Source organism: Mizuhopecten yessoensis, unplaced genomic scaffold, assembly GCF_002113885.1.
Source record: "Mizuhopecten yessoensis strain PY_sf001 unplaced genomic scaffold, ASM211388v2 scaffold11163, whole genome shotgun sequence".
In the NCBI taxonomy this organism is placed as follows: domain Eukaryota; kingdom Metazoa; phylum Mollusca; class Bivalvia; order Pectinida; family Pectinidae; genus Mizuhopecten; species Mizuhopecten yessoensis.
Genome location: NW_018408911.1, coordinates 508,960 through 534,228, shown reverse-complemented (window position 1 = coordinate 534,228; position 25,269 = coordinate 508,960). Strand labels below are relative to the sequence as shown.

General features: G+C 36.0%; 1 protein-coding gene across 2 annotated transcripts in view; it reads left to right on the top strand.

The window, feature by feature from the left end:
• LOC110467150 (peroxidasin homolog) overlaps nucleotides 1-25,269 on the top strand; it is a 53,039-nt gene that overhangs the window by 23,342 nt on the left and 4,428 nt on the right. The window contains exons 2-16 of one of the 2 annotated variants that reach the window (XM_021524098.1): nucleotides 1,163-1,234; nucleotides 1,656-1,727; nucleotides 6,917-6,988; nucleotides 12,999-13,070; nucleotides 14,663-14,835; nucleotides 16,584-16,700; nucleotides 16,999-17,160; nucleotides 18,623-18,886; nucleotides 19,389-19,655; nucleotides 20,105-20,338; nucleotides 20,542-21,834; nucleotides 22,116-22,233; nucleotides 23,181-23,389; nucleotides 24,091-24,338; nucleotides 24,945-25,067. In XM_021524098.1, coding sequence (XP_021379773.1) covers nucleotides 1,163-1,234; nucleotides 1,656-1,727; nucleotides 6,917-6,988; nucleotides 12,999-13,070; nucleotides 14,663-14,835; nucleotides 16,584-16,700; nucleotides 16,999-17,160; nucleotides 18,623-18,886; nucleotides 19,389-19,655; nucleotides 20,105-20,338; nucleotides 20,542-21,834; nucleotides 22,116-22,233; nucleotides 23,181-23,389; nucleotides 24,091-24,338; nucleotides 24,945-25,067 — 3,496 coding nt within the window. The remainder of the gene's footprint in view (nucleotides 1-1,162; nucleotides 1,235-1,655; nucleotides 1,728-6,916; nucleotides 6,989-12,998; nucleotides 13,071-14,662; nucleotides 14,836-16,583; nucleotides 16,701-16,998; nucleotides 17,161-18,622; nucleotides 18,887-19,388; nucleotides 19,656-20,104; nucleotides 20,339-20,541; nucleotides 21,835-22,115; nucleotides 22,234-23,180; nucleotides 23,390-24,090; nucleotides 24,339-24,944; nucleotides 25,068-25,269) is intronic. The other variant, XM_021524099.1, reaches the window with a different exon arrangement.

Here is a 25,269-nt window from a genome sequence, read left to right as displayed (position 1 = left end):
CATCACTTTTATTTTATATTTATCCTACACGAAAACTTAGGGTGTCCTTTGTATTTAAAAATGACCTGAGATGGTATTAGTCCCTTGTATAGGTCAGCGATGGCAGTACAGATATCTAACACTTACGAAACGTTCACTATTCTTTATAACGTTAAACATTGAAGGTGTTTACTGTGTAGTTATATATACATTAATCAGATTTCCATCATGACTAATGCAGTATTAGGTAAGAAGATACACATGGTTTCGTTAGTGTTAATGCTGTCTAAGTGTCTACTGGATTCCTGTTACTTTTGAGCTAGTTCTATTTATAGTGTAGGACTTCATAGACGTCATTTCAATTTGTAATATACAGTACTGCAATAATAAACAACAATATATATGTATATTTGCAACACCTTCATACCTATACAAATTCACATTTTTCTTTTCAAATTTATTCAAAATGAATTTTAAAATAAAGTAACAACAAGCTAATTCTGATTTTAAAAAGTCATCTTTTTCTGATTTCATGGTGTGTAGCATGTTGATAGTCTTAATGCTGGTTTTTACCTGGAAATACCAGCTCCTCGGCATGAGGTAGGATTTTGTAATTCTTCTCTGCAACTCGCAAGGTTGTTCAGAATCAAATATCTACTCGACGGAAAACAAAAAAGACAACACGAACTGAGGAGACACCAAAACAGGAAAATAAACATCATGAAACTCCACAATAAATAAACAGAAACGATATCAGTGGTTAGAACAATTGAGACCCTTTGTAAAAACGAACAAATATGTTTAATTGTACAGATTATTATACTTATGGAATGATACAGTTCAGGCCTTTGGTATTTGTTATCTGACCAACCAGTTTATATCACATATACATCTGTTCATTAAATAGAAAAAATATTCCGTGTCGTTATATCTATACTTGACCCGCTAGTCTTGTGAAAAGACAACTAAATTTACCTGAAATATACTTTTTATTAAATGACATTTCGTAAAACAAAAAACTCAAATGTGGCAAATACTAAAACATGGCCTGGTCTGCAAGGCCATGTCTCATTTGTCTGATATCTTAATATCTAAATCTAATTATGTTTTTAACATCTTTACTGCATAAAAGTATTGCCGATGAAAAATATTAAAATAACTTTATACTTTTGTTTTTTTACAGAGATTTGCGGTTCAACACAATACGAGACATTCCATCCGGGTCATTTATAGGACTGAATAGCTTAAGCACATTGTAAGTAGAATTCTAGTTTCAAAACAGATTGGTTGATAATGAACTGTTTTCAGTCTGTAGAAATTTTTGAAATCTCTGAAAGAGAAAGTTTCCGATAATGTCGAACGGGAAAATTTACTATTTCATATTATTCAAGTTTCAAAGCAAGTTTGGTTGCCAATGAACTGTTTTCTATCAGTAGAAACTTTAAACCTTTGAAATCTCTACGAGAGAGTATTTCCAGTGATGTCGAATTGGGACGCGAACTGTTTAACAATTAAAAATAAGAGATTGAAAAAAAGTTATTACAAAGTAACAATATTTAACAAATTGAGGGTTTGAGACTGGGGAAGTGAGACATGATAAAATACGCTCTCCACATTGATATCGATTAACATGGACAAGCCATTGATATTTTGATTTATTAAACATGGTATTTCAGACTTTTAAATAACAACGCCATTCAAAGATTATTGGACGGTGCATTTGATGGACTTCCAGAACTGAAATATCTGTAAGTATCCAAAACAACGACATTCTATAGATGGAATACGGTACAGTATTTAAGTACATCCAATCCGATATTTGTGGGGCCTCAATTTTTTTAAGAAAAGTAAATGCGAATTGGACTTTTTATGTAATCTCAGGTAATGTTTTCTAAATTCCTTACATGTATAAACCAATGTTCCAAACACAACATAAACACAACAAAACACAATAATGAACAATGCATTCTTACTAGCATAAACTGTCCCTCCTACTGAAGTCTCGTTGGCATAAAATGTCCCTCCTACTGAAGTCTCGTTGGCATTAAATGTTCCTCCTACTGAAGTCTCGTTGGCATAAAATGTACTCCTACTGAAGTCTCGTTGGCATAAAATGTCTTCCTACTGAAGTCTCGTGGGCATTAAATGTTCCTCCTACTGAAGTCTCGTTGGCATTAAATGTCCCTCCTACAGAAGTCTCGTTGGCATAAACTGTCCCTCCTACTGAAGTCTCGTGGGCATAAAATGTCCTCCTACTGAAGTCTCGGTGGCATAAAATGCCCCTCCTACTGAAGGCTCGTTGGCATAAACTGTCCCTCCTACTGAAGTCTCGTTGGCATAAAATGTCTTCCTACTGAAGTCTCGTTGGCATTAAATGTTCCTCCTACTGAAGTCTCGTTGGCATTAAATGTCCCTCCTACTGAAGTCTCGTTGGCATAAACTGTCCCTCCTACTGAAGTCTCGTTGGCATTAAATGTCCTCCTACTGAAGTCTCGTTGGCATTAAATGTCCCTCCTACAGAAGTCTCGTTGGCATAATATGCTCCACTTATTTGAATAAGATGTACATGTCCCACCCCATGAGTATTACTGTCATGTTACCTAAACAACAGTTCCTTTATTAATGCATTTTAAAGCACAGTACAATGACGTAAGAAATAGGTCGGTAGTATCTGACGTTTGTTCTCTTTTGTATCTGTCTGAAAGATGGCTCCTTCTGTTATGACCAAAACTCATTCATCAAACTTGTTTATTTTTATGGAAAATTTAAAAAAAAAAAAAAGCGCCACCTTTTTCTTGTTGCTAGACTGGCTGAAATACATTTATAAATCATAATCATTTGGTGAAAGTTAAATATTTTCCTTCATCAAATGACCTCAGAATAGACACAAAAGTAGCAATCAGATTTCCATTTGTTTTTGCTAATTTACGAAACTAAATTTGCCTCCATATATTCAATTTTATTATTGCATATATTGATACATCAATTAGGGTAGCCTTATCCAAAAAGGCAGCTTTTGTTAATGATAATCATTAGAAGTTTTAAACGTTTATATTAATATCTTTTATTCACCCTGTATAAAGTTAAAACATAATAAAGCAGCCAAAGTTAAAAACACAAATGTTTTACTAGTTCGATGTGTAACTTTTGGCCCTATAATCCCCTCACTTCTGTAGTCGAAGTTCCATCTAAATCACATTGGTCTTTGTAAAGACGCGATAAAAGATGTCATATATTTTCAAGTAATCTTATCAAAAATAACCATATCCAGGGAATTAAATATCTAGCAAAATTGAATCTGCAAGGATTAGATATCTTAAGGCAAAGCTAGTTTTGCTGCTTGTTTTAAGTGCTATAAGTGAAAGTCTACTAAATGTACACGTGTCGCATATTCTAGCCAATGAACAATTTCCTCACTCAATCCCCTCCGCCCCCTGACCCCTCCTTTACCACCATCACCACCACCACCACAGATAAATAAATAAATACAAACTCATTAATATATAGGAATGATAAGTGACTGTTTTTTAAGAGATATGTTGATGTTTGAAATCAATTTTCTTGTGTTAATTCATCTGGGTTTTTTGTGTATTTTTACCTGACATGCTATAACTTCGAGGGCAACGACAGTTGAACGAGATCAAACCCCAGAAGATATATATATATATATATATATATACTCAGTAAGATAAGCATATGTGTATGTCATTGTATAATAACATGAATCGGGCGGGAGTTGCACAATATTAAACCTCAGCAAAAAAAGTTGATATGGTTGACATTTAATTAATAAACACGAGAATTGAGCGAGACTTGAACGAGGTAAAACTTGAGAAGACACTTAACTAGATATAATGACATCGAATAACTCCAGAGATGGTCGAAAGTTTAACTAAATAAAACCTCGGAAATAATATTTGATGAAATATATCTGATATTGTATAATCATGAGAGTTGAATTGAAGAAGATCTGACCTTGACCAAACATGAGAGTTGAACGAAAGTTAAACGAGGTAAATCCCCAGACAGACTTTCGCAAATAACAACAGGCCATATCAAGACTTCTATTATGTAAAACAAAATTAATATGTCAGTGATGATAGATGATAATATTCACGAGTAGATTAGCGTTAACCGTACGAACAGACACATTCATACTATCATTAAATCAATATGTTAGGTCACTGTGAAATAAGCTAAAGACTAAGGAAATCAACATGCAATACTGATAAAATAACAACGATGTCTGACATACATCCTGTAAGGGCAGTGTAACAGACATACATCCTGTAAGGACAGTGTAACAGATATACATCCTGTAAGGGCAGTATAACAGACATACATCCTGTAAGGGCAGTGTAACAGACATACATCCTGTAAGGACAGTGTAACAGACATAATCCTGTTCGAACAGTGTAACAGACAGACATCCTGTAAGGACAGTGTAACAGATATACATCTTGTAAGGACAGTGTAACAGACATACATCCTGTAAGGACAGTGTAACAGACATACATCCTGTTCGAACAGTGTAACAAGCATACATCCTGTAAGGACAGTGTAACAGACATACATCCTGTAAGGACAGTGTAACAGACATACATCATGTAAGGGCAGTGTAACAGACATACATCCAGTAAGGACAGTGTAACGGACATACATCATGAAAGGACAGTGTAACAGACATACGTCCTGTAAGGACAGTGTAACAGACATACATCATGTAAGGAGAGTGTAACAGACATATATCCTGTAAGGACAGTGTACCAGACAAACATCATGAAAGGACAGTGTAACAGACATACATCCTGTAAGGACAGTGTGACAGGCATACATCCTGTAAGGACAGTGTAACAGACATACATCCTGTTCGAACAGTGTAACAAGCATACATCCTGTAAGGACAGTGTAACAGACATAAATCCAGTAAGGACAGTGTAACAGACATACGTCCTGTAAGGACAGTGTAACAGACATACATCATGTAAGGAGAGTGTAACAGACATATATCCTGTAAGGACAGTGTAACAGACATACATCATGTAAACACAGTGTAACAGACATACATCCAGTAAGGACAGTGTAACAGACATACATCCTGTAAGGACATTGTAACAGACATACATCATGAAAGGACAGTGTAACAGACATACATCCTGTAAGGCCAGTGTACCAGACATACATCCTGTAAGGACAGTGTAACAGAAATACATCCTGTTCGAACAGTGTAACAAGCATACATCCTGTAAGGACAGTGTAACAAACATACATCCTGTAAGGACAGTGTAACAGACATAAATCCAGTAAGGACAGTGTAACAGACATACGTCCTGTAAGGACAGTGTAACAGACATACATCATGTAAGGAGAGTGTAACAGACATATATCCTGTAAGGACAGTGTAACAGACATACATCATGAAGGGACAGTGTAACAGACATACATCCTGTAAGGACAGTGTAACAGACAAATATCCTGTAAGGACAGTGTAACAGACATACATCATGTAAAGACAGTGTAACAGACATACATCCAGTAAGGACAGTGTAACAGACATACATTCTGTAAGGACAGTGTAACAGACATACATCCTGTAAGGACAGTGTAACAGACATACATCCTGTTTGGACAGTGTAACAGACATACATCATGTAAGGAGAGTGTAACAGACATATATCCTGTAAGGACAGTGTAACAGAGAAACATCCTGTAAGGACAGTGTAACAGACATACATCATGAAAGGACAGTAACAGACATACATCCTGTAAGGACAGTGTAACAGACACATCCTGTAAGGACAGTGTAACAGACATACATCCTGAAAGGACAGTGTAACAGACATACATCCTGTAAGGACAGTGTAACAGACATACATCCTGTTTGGACAGTGTAACAGACATACATCATGAAAGGACAGTGTAACAGACATACATCATGTAAAGACAGTGTAACAGACATACATCCTGAAAGGACAGTGTAACAGACATATATCCTGTAAGGACAGTGTAACAGACATACATCCTGTAAGGACAGTGTAAAACACATACACTCTAATGCACTACATATCGCAAACATTTTTGTATGGAGCCTTAAAATGTGATAATTGAGTAAGTTTTTTAAGTAGGCGTGTTTACTCTCACATACACCACATTTTACCGTTTAAAATTTGAATTACAGCTATGTGTGTTATGAGTTCATACACACATTTAAGATATATACGTTCCGCTATAAAACCGTTCTTTCGACATCTGGAGTTATTTATCATCAAAGTTGAAATTGATTTTGTAACATGCCTTTCGTGAAATATACATTAGCATGTAGACCATGTACTCTTAGCGTTATGGCATGTGTACTCGCTGACCCTTCGCAGAGTAATATTAACATCTAAACAGCATTCCAGCTATATGCATGTAATTAACTGTTTATACACAGGTAGCCCCTTTACGTAACTGTTTGCAAGTTTTAGAACAAATTTATTCCACACTCCAACAACTTCTGTCAAGGCCAAAGCAAACTAACTTTGTGTTGTATTTAATTTACTTAATATTGAAAATGATGAAGAAAATCAACTTTATATATCCTGAAATAAAACCTGGTTTTTGATTAGTATATAATTCAACATTTAACCTGTTACAAATATGGCGTAAATATTACAACAAATGTTTTAACTTTCATATGATTGTAGATATTTCAAAGAATTTAAAATATTTTTATTACACGGGTTTAGTCTATTGACAATGCTTAAAAAGTCTGTAAATTGCTCTTTTCTCTCTTCTATCTGGCGAAAATACAACAACCAGTGCTTTCAATTTGTGTTTTCTGTAAGCTTTTTTATTATTATGTTATGATATAGATCGTTGCACCTATATACCATGGGTGGATTATTTGGTAGATGTTGAACCTATTATTTAACCAGCTGTTGATTTCTTTTTTCAGATATTTATATAAAAATCAAATAACTTCTGTTGAAAGTAAAGCGTTTAGACATTTGAGGAAACTTGAGCAGGTGTGAGTATCTAAGATTGGAATTTATGCTTATTTCACAAAACTTTATCACATTCAAATATCACATCGGGGCCATTCGCATGGTGTTAATATCACACTTGCTGGTGACGGGTTCGCTGGGGTCATAGATCATATCGTTGTTACCATTTGTCATAAAACCCTGAGGTAGTCTTGTAAAGGTCGATGAATCTTCTACAAAAACAAAACAAACATGTTAAAATTGTAAAGTCTGGTATTGATATTAATAGTTCGGATTAAATACTCATAGTGGCATACGTTGCTGATATGATGAACGGCAAAATCCATGTTTTCGGTAACATACCCAAGGATGGTGCAAATCAAACTTTCATTTTTTTCATATCATATTTTATGTGTGTATTTTATCATGATATATATCATATCCATGCCACTAACCAAAACCACTCATAAAACTGTGTCCTGACAAACGCCTTTCCATGATAAACTGTTTTGGCTTCCTAATACCGGAAGTTGTCTACGTCTGCTAATCAGATTGCTCCCCTGCTTTACGTATGACGCATCTTCATGAGGATCTTGTGGTGAACAGGGTTTTATTTTATTAACCACTTTATCCTGCTTCCACGGAAAGTATTCAGTAATAAGCGGAAATGAGTCTAATTCAAGGAAATTAATAAATATGCAGCTACGAAAAAATGATTTACTGTATTTAAAACATCGATTTCATAACGGAAATAATTATCTTGATTGTCTTGAATCCTGAAGCTCAGTTGTAATTAGTCGCATTAAATCGTGTTAATACCTAGAACATGCACTTGATATACATGATATAAGATTTGATCGCATGTACATACCCTTCATATACGAGGCGACACGGAGCTTGTTGAAAAAGGATATACAACACAGCCAGGTGTTCATATTGCAAGCTTCATTAGACTAGTATTAGCCGTGTTCATTTAATGTTTGTGAAATGTGATTCCATTTTTTTTGTAGTTTGTGTGGTGTTTTAATAACTTTATTAATACGTTTTTTGTAGTTTGTGTGGTGTTTTAATAACTTTATTAATACGTTTTTTGTAGTTTGTGTGGTGTTTTAATAACTTTATTAATACGTTTTTTGTAGTTTGTGTGGTGTTTTAATAACTTCATTAATACGTTTTTTGTAGTTTGTGTGGTGTTTTAATAACTCAAGAATACGTTTTTTTTTGTAGTTTGTGTGTGGTTTTTGTAACTCGAGAAAGCGTTTTTTGTAGTTTGTGTGGTGTTTTCAGTACTCGAGAATACGTTTTTTTGTAGTTTGTGTGTGGTTTTTGTAACTCGAGAAAGCGTTTTTTGTAGTTTGTGTGGTGTTTTCAGTACTCGAGAATACGTTTTTTGTAGTTTGTGTGGTGTTTTCAGTACTTGAGAATACGTTTTTTGTAGTTTGTTTGGTGTGTTTGTAATTTGAAAATACGTTTTCATCTTGGTGTCGTGTTTAGGTAAAGTGATGATATCGTTGTTGTAGTTTGTGTGCTGTGTTTCTTTACGTAATGAGACCGTTTTTGTAGATTGTATGTTGTTTTTGTTATGCTATATCATCGTTTCTATAGTAGCATGCTTCCTGTTTACAATGATATTCATTTTAAAAGTGATATATCTCCCTCTTTATCTAAACAAGGATACTTCTAGACTGTTCCTGACAATTTTAAATGTATGTGTATATCTTCATGAAAATCGTTTTTAGTAGTTTCTGTTTTCGAAAAATTTATAAAAACATTGTAGCATTGTTATATGTATATAGTATAACAAGCAAACTAATGACATGACATGTCCTAACAGTAGTGTACATTGTTATATGTATATAGTATAACAAACAAACTAATGACAGGACATGTCCTAACAGTAGTGTACATTGTTATATGTATATAGTATAACAAACAAACTAATGACAGGACATGTCCTAACAGTAGTGTACATTGTTATATGTATATAGTATAACAAACAAACTAATGACAGGACATGTCCTAACAGTAGTGTACATTGTTATATGTATATAGTATAACAAACAAACTAATGACAGGACATGTCCTAACAGTAGTGTACATTGTTATATGTATATAGTATAACAAACAAACTAATGACAGGACATGTCCTAACAGTAGTGTACATTGTTATATGTATATAGTATAACAAACAAACTAATGACAGGACATGTCCTAACAGTAGTGTACATTGTTATATGTATATAGTATAACAAACAAACTAATGACAGGACATGTCCTAACAGTAGTGTACATTGTTATATGTATATAGTATAACAAACAAACTAATGACAGGACATGTCCTAACAGTAGTGTACATTGTTATATGTATATAGTATAACAAGCAAACTAATGACAGGACATGTCCTAACAGTAGTGTACATTGTTATATGTATATAGTATAACAAGCAAACTAATGACAGGACATGTCCTAACAGTAGTGTACATTGTTATATGTATATAGTATAACAAGCAAACTAATGACAGGACATGTCCTAACAGTAGTGTACATTGTTATATGTATATAGTATAACAAGCAAACTAATGACAGGACATGTCCTAACAGTAGTGTACATTGTTATATGTATATAGTATAACAAGCAAACTAATGACAGGACATGTCCTAACAGTAGTGTACATTGTTATATGTATATAGTATAACAAGCAAACTAATGACAGGACATGTCCTAACAGTAGTGTACATTGTTATATGTATATAGTATAACAAGCAAACTAATGACAGGACATGTCCTAACAGTAGTGTACATTGTTATATGTATATAGTATAACAAGCAAACTAATGACAGGACATGTCCTAACAGTAGTGTACATTGTTATATGTATATAGTATAACAAGCAAACTAATGACAGGACATGTCCTAACAGTAGTGTACATTGTTATATGTATATAGTATAACAAGCAAACTAATGACAGGACATGTCCTAACAGTAGTGTACATTGTTATATGTATATAGTATAACAAGCAAACTAATGACAGGACATGTCCTAACAGTAGTGTACATTGTTATATGTATATAGTATAACAAGCAAACTAATGACAGGACATGTCCTAACAGTAGTGTACATTGTTATATGTATATAGTATAACAAGCAAACTAATGACAGGACATGTCCTAACAGTAGTGTACATTGTTATATGTATATAGTATAACAAGCAAACTAATGACAGGACATGTCCTAACAGTAGTGTACATTGTTATATGTATATAGTATAACAAGCAAACTAATGACAGGACATGTCCTAACAGTAGTGTACATTGTTATATGTATATAGTATAACAAGCAAACTAATGACAGGACATGTCCTAACAGTAGTGTACATTGTTATATGTATATAGTATAACAAGCAAACTAATGACAGGACATGTCCTAACAGTAGTGTACATTGTTATATGTATATAGTATAACAAGCAAACTAATGACAGGACATGTCCTAACAGTAGTGTACATTGTTATATGTATATAGTATAACAAGCAAACTAATGACAGGACATGTCCTAACAGTAGTGTACATTGTTATATGTATATAGTATAACAAGCAAACTAATGACAGGACATGTCCTAACAGTAGTGTACATTGTTATATGTATATAGTATAACAAGCAAACTAATGACAGGACATGTCCTAACAGTAGTGTACATTGTTATATGTATATAGTATAACAAGCAAACTAATGACAGGACATGTCCTAACAGTAGTGTACATTGTTATATGTATATAGTATAACAAGCAAACTAATGACAGGACATGTCCTAACAGTAGTGTACATTGTTATATGTATATAGTATAACAAGCAAACTAACGACAAGACATGTCCTAACAGTAGTGTACATTGTTATATGTATATAGTATAACAAACAAACTAACGACAGGACATGTCCTAACAGTAGTGTAACATGAGCTTTTCAATTGCACCTGCTTGTAAAAAGTATTATCTGGAATTTGACACCTGTCTGCCGACCCATCAATCAAGTTCAATGTTAAAGTTTCTTTTACAGCCGCTGGCTTATCTTCTCAATGCAAAACACCTTTTTCTCAAATATATCTTAAGGGATTTCTTCCTTATTGTGTAGGAAGCGGCTGGTTTTCAATAACTAACAAGAATTCAATAAGAAACGGAAACGAAAAGCGTGAATGATAGATGATCATCAGAGTCAATTTCAATCAAATGAGTCTTGACTATATAGCCTTTATTGTGCTTGTATCGAACTGTGAGTAGAATGATTCAAGTAGAGAAGTCGTATCGTTACTGCATTGGAGAGCAGACTTACGAATTTACATGTCTTGTAATTACGTTTATGTTAATATCACGAATACCCTGCCTGCATGTCCTTAGAAATAACCGCTTTGCTTCACTATTGAGAGACAAGTATACTCCGCTTAAACATATCATGCACCTTTTGTTCTTAATCAGTATTAATGTCAACTTCCATGATTGTTTTTCAAATGTAGATATTTTGCCTGACATTTGAATGTAAGCTTATGTTAAAACTTTATTGTAGATTTAATATGTTTAGCGTGCTAATTTTTCATCTTTCCGATCACGTGGATTTTATCCGGGTAGTCCAATTTCTTCCCACATTAAAACCCCGTGCGAGCTTTCATCTTGGTCAACAAGAGTGACAAATTACAATAACAAGTGTCAAGTGGTTAATTATTTATATATATACCAGAAGCCAAACACGCGCGGGTTGAATGGAACTCAACATCTCCATAAAGACAGGTCAGTCCGCACAATTACACATGCGCAAAATATTATCAACCTGTAGTATTCCAAGATATAATGAAAATAACTGTGTGGTGTTCGTTAGTATACAATATTACCTTATATGATTATAAAGTTATCTTTTTATCGGAATTGGAAATAATGGGTCGCCCGCCGGACCACGTGGGTTTTCCCCTGTTACTCCAGCACAAGAGTACAAAATATACCACATCTTCACAAAGCAAATACAAAATATACCACAGCGTCATAACGAAGGGTAAATCTACCACAGCGTCAATATGAGTACAAAATATACCACAGCTTCATTACACAAGGACGAAATAAGCCGCAATCATTAGGACAAGAACATATATACTACATCGTCAACAAATACGAAAATATGTACCACAACGTCAACACACAAGTCCATTTTATACCATAGCGTCAACACACTAGGAAAATGGATCACAAAGTCAATTCTTATTGACAGAACCCGAAATATATAGATGAAATGTATAGGTACACGAAACATCATGTAGTACCTACACACAAAAACTAACCTATCATATTTGGAAGTGACGTCATGTAATTTTCCATCGGCGTAGATTGACGCCTTTATAATGGAAAACCCTGGGATAATCATAATAGTCACATTGTTTGTAAACGTCAAAGATTGGATAGTGTGGGGATTATTATTTTTATACTGTTGGTAAATGTCATAAAATTTGGTAGTGAGGTGACCATTTTGTCATACCGTTGATAAATGTCATAGAGTTTAGGTGACACTCATTGTTAATATCGGTACTTAAGAAGAGGATTCCGTATGTAAATGTCATATATTTGATAATGAGGTGATCATTATTTTCATACTGTAGATAAATGTCAGAGAATTTAGTAGTGAGGTGACCATTTGTGTCATACTGTAGGTAAATGTCATAGAGTTTGATAGTGAGGTCATTATTTTTGTCGTTATGTAGACAAATGTTATAAAGTTTGGTATTTAGGTGACAACATTGTAAGTATCGATACTAAGGAAGAGAGGTCTGTGTCATGACATCACTCATAAAGCTTAATCCTCTCCAACGAAAATCTGTTCTAATTATTTCACCATTAAGTTATCACTATATTGGAAATGCACATAGATTTCGAATGGTGTTAAGTATAACTCACAATGTACTTATATAGTATTTCCCAGATTTTTGACTTTGTGATTATGACTTGTAACTTATGATTGCGTGAATATACTGTATAACCTGATATTTAATCGTCTTCTACTAATATATATTTCAGATTTATGCATAACAACAACATATCAAGCCTGCCCGAAGGTTTATTTGACAACACACCAAAGTTACAACGACTGTAAGTTTTTAGCTGACATGTGTTTTTACTGGGGTATGGAGATAAACTGGCGTCTTGCTGAATGTTAAATCAAACCACAGCTGTTAGTAGACTGTGTCTGGTGGAATTCCCGCGGTTTTTTATTTAATATGCATGGTCTAAAGCTTCGACATTAACATGTATAACAGTAGGGCTAGATCTGGTATTTCATTTCTGTATAGTTTAACACCCGGGAGTGTGTGCACCTTCATTGGTGCACGACCGGACCCTTCAAGTAGGCTTTTATTTATTCATTCCTGACAGTCTTGTTTATCGTTGTTTATTTTCTTCGCTGTTTTTTTACACAAAGAAAACTGCGGCGAAATTCATGGTTCATGTCAGATATAGGCATCTAGGGAAGTTAAATATTTCTTCAGGTTATTCATGTGTTTGCAATTTTATGGGGTGTTTTTATTGGACAAACTAATTTCCAACTGGTACATTGAAGTGGTTAAGTAGTAACAGCCGATGTTAAGAACGGCCATATTCATCATGTTTCAATAAGGCAATATGAGTCCAAATTTTCTATTAATCACATTGGTTGAAACTACGACATTTTCGTAAATGAAGTGCATTATTTCTGTCGTTTATAGCATCATAAGCAAATGCCAAAATTGACAAAAAGTAACAAGAACCTCATGTGAAAGTTCAACCTGACACTTTCCAGCAATCAGACGCCTTTTATGTGATAACACTGTTTTCTTACACAGAGTGCAGTTTTGTAAGACCTGTTTCAAGTTAATTTTCATATCTTTACGTGGAACGCTATCTGAAGTTATAAAAATAGAAACATTAGGCCCACTATGGTCCCTAGGTAGTAGATTATACATAAATGTTCCTTCCACAAGCCTGTTCGGCATCTCAGGTGTTTTTTTTACATGAAATCAATGTGTAATTCATAGGGAAAGCCCACATGGAAACATAGTTATCACTACGTATTATCTTTATGTAGAGGCTGATTAATCTGAGTATAACAGAAGTAAACTTCCCGTCCAGAACACGATTTTCATGTTTATCCGTGCCTTTAAAAATTGAGTGAAATTTGACACAAAAACGTGATATGATTTTTTTTAAGATATGTATTTTTTTGTCGTTGCCTGTTCCTCGTACTTGAAAGCCTCTTTGAAACACGTGAAACTAAACATTAAACACTATTTTGACTACCAATTGCTGTAATAGATACGTTTTGTGCATTTCGAAAATCTCGAAAATGTCAATATTTCTGTTTGTTCATTTAAGAAATATGGGTTGTTATGCTGTTTACTTAAGCTTAAATTTGCACAGAGATTACCGTGTGTGATTTTGTTCTCATGTTCAGAAAATCTGTTTTTGAGGCCTGATTATTTTTGTGTAAAAATGATGTTGAAAAAGTCATATAATCGTTTATATATCTGTTTCGCTCAGACGAAATTCTAACAACATTTGTCAAAACAGACAACAAAGAGGGAAATCACATTTAAGTAAAACAGGAAGATTAGAAACATGAGCACGCTGAATAAAACAATAGTCATAATTATGAACAAATGCTATGACGATGAGAAAGTGATATTCTATTTTTGCTGTTTTATGTGTAGACGCCTTGATGAGAACCCTGTCCGTTGTGACTGTGATTTACTTTGGGTTTCCCGGTTAGTACAGAGGAGAAGACCCCGTGTTCAGATCACTGGAACATGTCATTCCCCACAACGGCTGCTTAATAGACCTATAGGGACACTTAACGAACGTCAATTCAACTGTGGCCGATACGGTAAGATGCAGTCATTCTAGCCATGATAATTAATCACTCCTAGAGCATTTGTCGTTGAAAAGGGGTTGAACTTAATGAACTGTAATCGTTACCGCTGTGAGATGGAAATGGTTTAGGAATTATTTGGATCCTTGTCGTTTTGTTGTTTCTTCTCGAAATCGCAATGCAAAGGCGTGGCATTGCTTGGACATGGCCTAGATTTACATGGCGGGTGTCGTCGATGAAACAGAAGACGCTTACCTTTCCGTGTAAATCTTTTCTGTGTTCACATTTTGTATGGTGATTTTGGGTTCGAATTATAGTTTCGTTGACACATCGAGTATCTCTATATATTTTTGGACTATATTGTACATATATAATTAAAGACAAGCTATAACACTGTTGATGAAAACTATTATGTGTTCATATATATATAATTCCTTTGTGTATTAACGGACGGAAACAAAATAACGCGCAAATGTTTGGAATACATATGGTGCATGAAAGAGAAACTTAAATGTCATTACTAGTGATATGTAGCCCGCATGTACATAGATTTTAAAACGCTAGTTAGCTCATCAAATGATATCTGAATGTCATTATTTATTGAAAACGTAATTGTACATAGTCAGGGGATAAACTCATTGTCATGGAAAACGAAGTAGTCTAAATTAAGTTTAATCTCTTGGTTTTCTGGAGCCGTAATGATGTGGTTCTTTGTTTTAGCCGACAAAACCTCCTTTATATTAATGAAATAATGGTGTTTTAAATTGCTATCGAAAAAAATAATTCTACCATCTGTTATATCACATTTAATACTTTTAAATCTCCCCCTCCCTGTTGTTTTAAATGGAGATAGTTATGTTTAGTATCCGTAGATACCTTTTGATCAGGAAAAGGGGAGAAACAACTAGGGAAAACCGATTTGTCCATAAAGTTTGAAATTCGAAAATCGACAGAACTAGGCCAAAACATAATAGAGAAAGAGAAGTGGTAAATATTGGGAGCCTTGAAAAAGGAGAGGAAAACTAAGGTATCAACGACACCTGTAATGTAAATCTAAATGCGATGAAAAGGACTATGTATAAGTACATGTTTCCCAATCATCAGGATGAAATTTCTTTGTGACTGTACAGGTTAATTGACAAGAATAAAATATATGGTTTAAACAAAATTCAAAAAAACAAAAATTATGTAAATCTAGATCAAATCCTACTTTTGTCACGATCGCAAGGCGGAAATCGGGGTAGTAAGAACAAAACAATAAGGCACAGTAATGAGCATAATAAAAACATCGACATTCATATCATATAAAGAAAATGGAATATTTTCGAATGATATCATATTTTCGACCTTAAAACTAGCCCCTAGTCTTCATCAAACTAAATCTCTCGAAACCCTGTGTTGTCTAGACAAGAACCTTAATGGTTATTGCTTGTTAAATATTCTTTTCGCTACTTTAATCATGTACTTTATTTTTAAGTTAAATGAACAATAACAAATAAACATCATTTATTCAACACTTTCTTAAATGATTATAAGTTATTCCAACCTCAATTTAATTATGTTTGTTTCGCCCTCATTTGGTACGATAAAAGAACTTCACGATTCATTTTTTTGAGTAAATCCTGAGTTCATTCGATCGTGAAATCATATGTATCGCGAATAATTTTGTAGCTAGAATACTGCAGTTACTATTGTGCACTTTAAATCTCGTACAACAACTATATTTAAGAGCAATACTTTTGACCATTATATTTGCCTTACAGTAGCCCCTGTGTTGACAAGGCAACCAGTGGACCATGAAGCGGTGGAGGGCAGCACATCTATGTTTCGTTGTACCGGAACTGGAACGCCGACACCTGTTATCAGCTGGTTCAAAGACGGTGGGCATGATCTTCTTCTGATAACATATGTCAACAAATTCATGTCTGTGAGATTATAACAAAAATTAAAATTAAAAACGGTATTGTTTTCATGTTTAGTGTCCGGAAGTATCTATCGTAATACAGAAAATATAGGATAACGTTATTCCATATTTCAAATCATTGATGGACCAATTTAATTTAAACACCAAAGAATGAAAATTTCATAGAAGTTCATATTGACCATGAATAGTCGTTATTAGCGCTGTTTCCCTTTACTATAGATATTATAATGGACGAAAACATGTTTGTTCATTAGATGAACTATTGGCGCTAGATGACCGAGTACAGGTGTACGAATTGGGGGCTCTGCTGAGGTTCTCCAGGGTTGTCTATGCGGATCAGGGAGTCTACACATGTAAACTGACCAACACGGCCGGAACGACCGAGGCCGGTGCAGAGCTGAGAATCACACAACCAAGTAAGGCAACTGCCATTTTAACGACGTGGAATGCTTTCCACATCCAGAGTTTTAAGAAGATTTTTGATGTTTCTTTGGTCCTTGTTGTTGTCTTTTTTATCAGGCGTTATTCTTTTTTTGTTCTTCTTTGTGTGTTTACAAGTTTTTTTTTTAATTTTGATGTGACGGAGTAAAAGATTTCTAGAAATATCAGTTAAGTAGGGAAATTAAGAAAGTTGATGAGTCCTACTTGAGCTGCAACTTTCTGCTTTAGGAGAACTTTAGCCTCATCGCCAGTTTTTGTGTGATCAGTATCTTTGTTTATATGTTTGCCCGGTTGCTGATGGTGTTTTGATAGGTCTTTAAACTTAACTCATTTATTCTGCAAAGCGCTTTTTAGCGGTGCAAAAGTTTGTTTTGAACACAGATGATTAAGTCATTGAGTTCGTTGCACATTTGTTTTCCAATTCAAACCTTAATTAACGAACAAAACAAATATGCCAATTTGCATGATAATACGTGGAAGTTTAGGCTCCGTTACAAATGAGGATTTTGCAGTTCTCATCCGGGAATGTCATATTCCTGAGAAATAGCAGATAACCAACAGTTGTTGCATCCAACCATGTTGTTAAAAACACTCGCCTAACTATGTGGTACACGTAAATACTTTTTATCATTTGTTGAACACCTAATAGATCTTGCAAAAAGTAAAATGTTTTTGACAATCGTTTTGGGTGTTTTAGTTTTTGTGTCGCCTGCAAAAAGTTGGTGACAAATAGGTATTGCTATGTCGGCGTCGGTGTCGGCGTCGGCGGCGTCGCCCGCACAGAGGTTTTCGTGCGATAACTTGAGTTTCCTTGGGGCAATCAAACTCAAACTTCATGCAGTGCTTCCTTACCAAAAGTACTTGCTTGGGATTGCCTTTCATGTCCGAAGGTCAAAGGTCAAGGCCACTGTTACTATGAATAGAAAATCTGTTTTCGTGCGATAACTTGAGTTTCCTTAGGCCGATCAAACTCAAACTTCATGCAGTGCTTCCGTACCAAAAGTGCCTGCTTGGGATTGCTTTTCAGGTCTGAAGGTCAAAGGTCAAGGTCACTGTTACTATAAATAGTAAATAACTTTTAACATTATTTCTTGAAATGAAAAGTGTATCTATTTCTTCGTAATCTCCCAGCTTTCTGCGCCGGCGACATATCCACTTCCGTGGAATTCTCGTTAGTTTTTGTTTTTAGCAATATATTTTATACATTTGAATAGCAGTTTTTTTTTCGATGGAGGAAATGTAACGGTTTTATTAAAATGGGTGCTTTAGAGTGTTATGTATGTAGCTATATTGGGAGAAGTTGATAGGGTGTAGGTGTGGGGGAGATTATAGTGTCTCGGTTTCTCTTCGGCTCCTGTTGTGTTGTCACACCCTCTTCGTGCTCTTTTATTGTTCATTGCTAATATAGTATAGTACTAACGAAATCAACTCTTCCAGCTCAGACTCAGGAGTTCCCCGCCAACGTCGAGGTGGAAACCTTTGTGGGTACCAACAGTCTATTGGAGTGTGCCACAGACGATTTCATCCCACAATACCGGTGGATCAAAGACCAAGAATTGCTACAGTCTGGCCCAAAGTACTCCTTCCAAGGCAACCGTCTCGTCATCCGAAACATTGTCCCTGCCGACGCCGGCAAGTATGAATGTTTTGCCGAAGGCACCGTCGGGTTCAATCGGAAGGCTGTCTTACTCAAGGTCAAAGGTAGGAAGTACAATAACTAAGAGTTGCCGTAATTATAACGATAATACATCACTTTCAAAATCGTTTAAAGAAATAATCTTTTGCAACTAATGTTTTTGGATTTTAATTGACACATGTCGTATTTGAAATCTTTTCACTGTCTTTGTAATATTAATACTAATTGCCTATGTGATGGTGTAATTTTCTAATATGCCTATCTCACCTATTGTGTTATGTCAACGCCATAACTTCTATACAGCTACCGATGTTGTTTTGACAAAACATTAAACTATACTATGATCAGGTGGTTTTTAAATTTTTATTCTAATGACAATTTCCTGAAAATTACTTTCAAATTATGATCTCTTCTATGCCGTGATAATAACTAGGGAAAGAGTAAGTGATAGCACAATGTACATTTAGAGGTCCACCAAAGGGTTTTCAATGCATATGGGGTGTATCAGAATATATTATACCAGTGAAAAGCGAATAGAAGTTTATTCTTTCACTTTGATTCAAATAGGTGATGACCGAACATTCGACGGAGACGTTTTTGTGCGCCAGGCCATTAGAGAAGCGACCAACCGGGTGAACGTTGCCATCAACGACACACAGCGCCACCTGTTTGACCGCTCGAGACAGCACACTGTGCAGGACCTCATTGCTATTTTCCGATACCCTGCAGCTGAGGCTCTGGAACTAGCAAGAGCAGAAGAGATATTCGAACAGACGCTAGACATAATTGTCCGACACGTCCGAGAAGGACACAATTATGACCTAGATACAACAGGTACTCCCCTCCTTTTAAAAGATGATTTTTAATGTTTTTTCGCTATACTATAAATAATTTCAAGTATGGCAGACTACTTATATGTTATACGAGTTTTTTAAATGCCCTTCAATGAAAGTTTGAACAAGTTGAAAGAATCAAATGTCTCACGTAATAAAGTGATATAGTTATCTTTGAACGAAAACATCAACTAAGTGCAGCATTGCAAAGCTACCGACAGATGATGTTTATATTTATTAGGTATCTATATTGAGCATTTAGAGCTTACTGGTATATCATATTCCTCTCTCTCTGACTTTCCTTAGTTTATTTGACCTTTCGCCTAAGGGTATAGTTTAATTTGTAATGACTGAAAATTCTGCTACTAGTATGACAATAAATTTTCCTCCCAAACAGACTTCTATATTTATATGCATATTTGAAATCAATATTCTGCCTCTTGTGTTTAGGTGATTCCTACCGTGACATCATTTCCCCCGGTCATCTTACCCTGATCGCAAACATGTCGGGATGCTTTGCAAATCCGCGTATCACAAAATGTAGTAACATGTGTTACCACAAGAAATACCGTACTATGGACGGGACTTGCAACAATCTTCAGGAGCCACTTAATGGAGCCACCGTCACCGCTTTCAGCCGGCTCCTCCCGCCCATCTACGAGAACGGATTTAACACTCCTGTCGGTAAGTCATCTTCTGCAACACAGCTACAAAACCGGGTTGAACACCTATCGGTAAATCAGTCTTTGTAGAGTGCGGGTTAACACTTTAGACTCGACCTTGAACAGACTCCCCAACCCACGATATCAAGCATCTGTCGGTAACATAAACATGCATATTAAGCTTGAAACAAATTTAAGGATGACTTCTTTTTTTATATTTAACAGGCTGGAGTACTTCAAAGCAGTATAATGGCGTTCACCTTCCTAGTCCGCGTCTCGTGTCTTCCTTCCTCATGTCCACAGACCACGTGACGGAGGACGAGACAAGCACTCACATGCTGATGCAGTGGGGACAGTTTGCAGACCACGACATCACGCTCACACCACAGTCGATCAGTTACGCCCGCTTCAGCGACGGCCGGCGCTGTAACGAGACATGTGACAACGAGTATCCGTGTTTCCCCATCCCGGTCCCCCGCAGTGATTCACGTATCCAATCACATCCATGCCTAGGATTCGCACGGAGCAGTGCCATGTGTAATTCTGGTAGCACCTCTATATTCTACAAGACGTTCTCCGCTCGTCAACAAATCAACGCAATCACTGCATTCATAGACGCAAGTAATGTGTATGGTAGTAGCGAATTTGACATACAGAGGCTGCGAGAGCTAACCAACAGCCGGGGACTTCTACGGGAGGGACCTGTATCTACTAATAGGAAGCGACTCTTACCGTTCGACAACTCCGGGTTCCTTGATCATGCTGACTGTCAGATTGAACCAAGTAAGCAGCACGTGCCTTGCTTCCGTGCTGGAGATCATCGTGTAAACGAACATCTGGCTCTAACGGCAATGCACACGCTTTGGATGCGCCAGCATAACCATGTTGCAAATGGACTCGGTAAAATCAATGTCCATTGGGACGGGAACATGATATTTCACGAAGCCAGAAAAATCATTGGTAGCATGATGCAGCATATCACGTACAACCATTGGCTACCTAACATCATCGGGCCGCGCGGCATGGATATGCTCGGCCCCTACAAAGGGTATGACCCGAAAGTAGACCCTACCATCACCAATGAATTCGCCACGGCTGCCATGAGATTTGGCCACGCCCTTGTTCAACCTGTCATCTTCAGATTAAATGCCAGTTTTTATCCCATTTCGGAGGGAAACCTCCAATTACACAAGGCCTTCTTCTCACCTTACAGACTGCTGGAGGAAGGCGGTATCGACCCGTTACTAAGAGGCATGTTCGCTGTATCGGCTAAGAAGAGGATGCCAAGTGAGATGATGAACTCAGAACTTACAGAGAAATTGTTTTCTTTAGCCAATGTTGTGGCACAAGACTTGGCCTCACTGAACATCCAGCGAGGACGAGACCACGGTTTACCTTTCTACAACGCCTATCGTGAGCTGTGTGGCATGTCCAGGGCCGCCAGTTTTGCAGATTTCCAGTCCGAAATAACCAGCAGCGATATCCGTGACAAGTTGCAAGCCCTGTATGGACATCCAGGTCAGTGATATCAATGAGGGAGTATTAAGTTCATGTTTCCGTAGTATTTTGTGTAATTGCAAGCAATACATTTTAAAAAGTGTTACAAAATAGGTCAACTTATTAATTATTTATGTTATATCAAATAACTGTTTGAAATAAATTTGAAAATGTTTGTGATCGTATCTACTATCTTATGTAATTCTTTCCATAGCTTCCATGGAATAAAGCAGATTTGTGAACTTTGAAAACTGTCTGATCAATGTGCACAATGAGTCCATTCTCTTATAAACTGTTTACAGATAATATCGATTTGTTTGTGGGAGGAATGAGTGAGACGCCCCTGCCAGGGGCAAAGGTTGGACCAACGTTCATGTGTATCCTTGTGGACCAGTTCAAGAGGATCCGTGAAGGTGACAGGTAAGTCTCGCCATTGCAACCGGAAATACGTCCAAATTTGGAATTCGCTTCACACCACAGTAACGTGTTTGTTACAATGTACCATTGCCTCTGTCAAATTCTAAAATGTTGTCCAGCTTCAAACGGATTGTAATTATAAATATTGATTTGATACAAGCTTGGTCCAGACTCAATGTAAAAATGTAAAAAAAAAAAAAGAAATCTTGCACATGGTTTGATAAGCAATTTTCCTTGTGTAAATCATGTGATACTTCCAAGTATATAAAAAAATAATTCCGCGAAAATGTTTTGGTTACAGGCCAATTAGTCATTTTTACATACAAGAGTTGTTCCCTATTACCTACTTTTCGGGTTGTTTAAGTATTTCTCGCTCCCTATCTTGCTTTCTTCGCATCTGTTTTAGGTTTATTTACCAGATAAACACTGATGAAAACAATAATTGTGCTGTGTAGGTCACCACAGTATTTGATTTGAGATAACAAAATGTACCTTTCTTTATTCGTGCATATTTTGAAATTCCCCAACGATAAATCCATAAATTACATAGTCTTGTCTTTTTACTCTTTCTGCGCTTTATCGCACAGTCCTTCAAAAATCATATTTTACTATGTATTATGTGATTGACAAATTTAACAACATCAAACTTCCGGACTGCTAGAGTCATCTCCCCTTACACTATTTAATCATTTTGTTTCTTAGTCAAAATTTCACTTGCCGTGCGGATACTAGTGGTATTTTCTTTCAAATGAATTCATTTTTACTTGAAACAAATTTGAAGCGTGGAATTCTGCATACATGTATGTGTGCACTAGACGGAGTTAAATGCCTTCAAACATATTGTTCCCAGTTGCTGCTTCAAATGTTTAGAAAATAGTCTTCCTGCTTTCAATTCATTTCCTTGTAAAGACTGGCTAATAAAGGCCCCTAATACCTCTTGTATTACACAGATTCTGGTACGAAAACCCCAATATGTATGATCCTGAGCAGATACACGCTATCAAGCAGACGACATTGGCCAGGGTCATCTGTGACAGTAGTGATAGCATTGATAGGGTACAACAGGACGTGTTCGCCAGAGTTGACAACTACACTCAGTATCTACCCTGTAACAAAATTCCATCCATCAATCTCAAGGTCTGGTCAGAGTGCTGTGCAGGTAAGTCGATACTATTTTAAGGAAATGCTGATACATTATATTTTTGCGCCATTAGTAGATGTATCTATATCTACATTCAAGATCTGAAGATATATTTAGTATTACTACCTTTGGCCAAAATATTCCTCCTTGCATAACAACGTGCTGGATAAGGGGGTTCCCTAACAAAATGGCTGTTAATCATCAATTGACAGTAAACAATTATGTGATGCGAAGTAGTATCAAAATGTATCTCTGTCTATTACCTTTATATATAATGATGAGGATGATGATAATTTTCCATTGAAGGTGACTTCGCCTTTGGAATCCATGCTATTGACAGTTTTATGTAGGTTCCTCCGGAACAATACAAAAATATTATGTTTTACTATCTTTTAAATGAACGTAGCATACACATTTGTTTGTTCATCTTAACAAGATTTGTGATACCTTAGATACTATGAGCCAAACATAAATTCCACTGTATCATGCAGATTTTCAACGATGATTGAAAAAATGTGATTGACTGATTTAAAACCATTTTCAGAATATACCAAAATATTTGTAAACGCAGTCGCAGACGAGTAGAAGTATTTGATTGGTCACCCGTAACAGTTATCTATACTGGTATAGAACATGTATTGAACTTTTATCCAGATATTTCTTTTAAGTTTATGTTGTCAGTAGTCAGTGATAAAGGTTGTATGTTTTCTTACCTTCAGATTGTAACGATGCAGGAGATTTTCAGACATTGACAAGTAAGTTTCAGCGGGCTGCCACGCCCCGCCAGTCCCATCGTGAGGACAGGGAACATGTCCTGGACAGGGAAAATCAGGGAGGAGGTTATCAAAACACCATGGCTAGTCTCCAGAATATGAAGGAAGGCATGTCAGTGATGGAATCTCGTATGGAGGGTATGGAAGGGACCATCAATAGCCTCACCAAAACTCTCAAGTACCTCAGGAGGAAGGTAGGACCTTTACATAACACTCCGAAAACGAAAGTACTATCGGTTCTTGTAATTTTGGGTTTGGAATGTAAAATAGTCTGGCTTAAGGAAACAGAAATGGTCCAATAAAAGTTGTTTTGTTCCTGTGTGTAAGTCAGGAGGGAGATCGCGCTGCTGTATAATCTTTATCTTAATGTTATACTGCAACTAATAATGTATCGATGTTTTCTAAAATTGATTATTTAACGACAATTATGAAACAACGTTTTTCATCTTACATAAATCACTTTTGTTGGCCTGGATGAAAGCGTGTAGAAGGTCTTAATGTGGGGGGAAACCGGAATACCTGGAACAAATCGAAGGAGGTGTAGAAATTAAATAATTAGAAAAACGCATTGGCGGTAAACGAATTGGCAAATGGCACGAATGTTATTATATTGCATACCAAGGAATCAAGTCAGACCTTTTCTACAAACTTGACTTTGTGTAAAATCGAAATCATTATACTAGGAAAATATAATAGAAACCGTTTTATGTTCATTACTGAACACCAGACAAAATGAGGTTTGTGGTCCATGTTCCCGTATGTAGTAGCTAGCCCATAGTAACATGCGGTTTGTGTTCCAGATGAAGAAAATGCACAGACATATGAAGAAACATCCAATGTCTGGTTGTTTAGACGAAGAACGCGTTTTCCGTTCGGAAAATCAACGATGGAGAATACATGATTGTAAAGATTGTATATGTAAGGTAGGTATGTTTTTGTGTCACATTGTGACACTAACTGACCAATCAACGGTCACATGTTATTAAGAATAAATCGGCCATAAACCAAACATTTTACTTGTGCAACTAACTGACCTATCAGCGTCCCCGTGACTTATATATAATGAATTCATCGCCGGCCAGCTGTGTTACAGTATAAGCTGACTAATCACCTGTCATACAACAC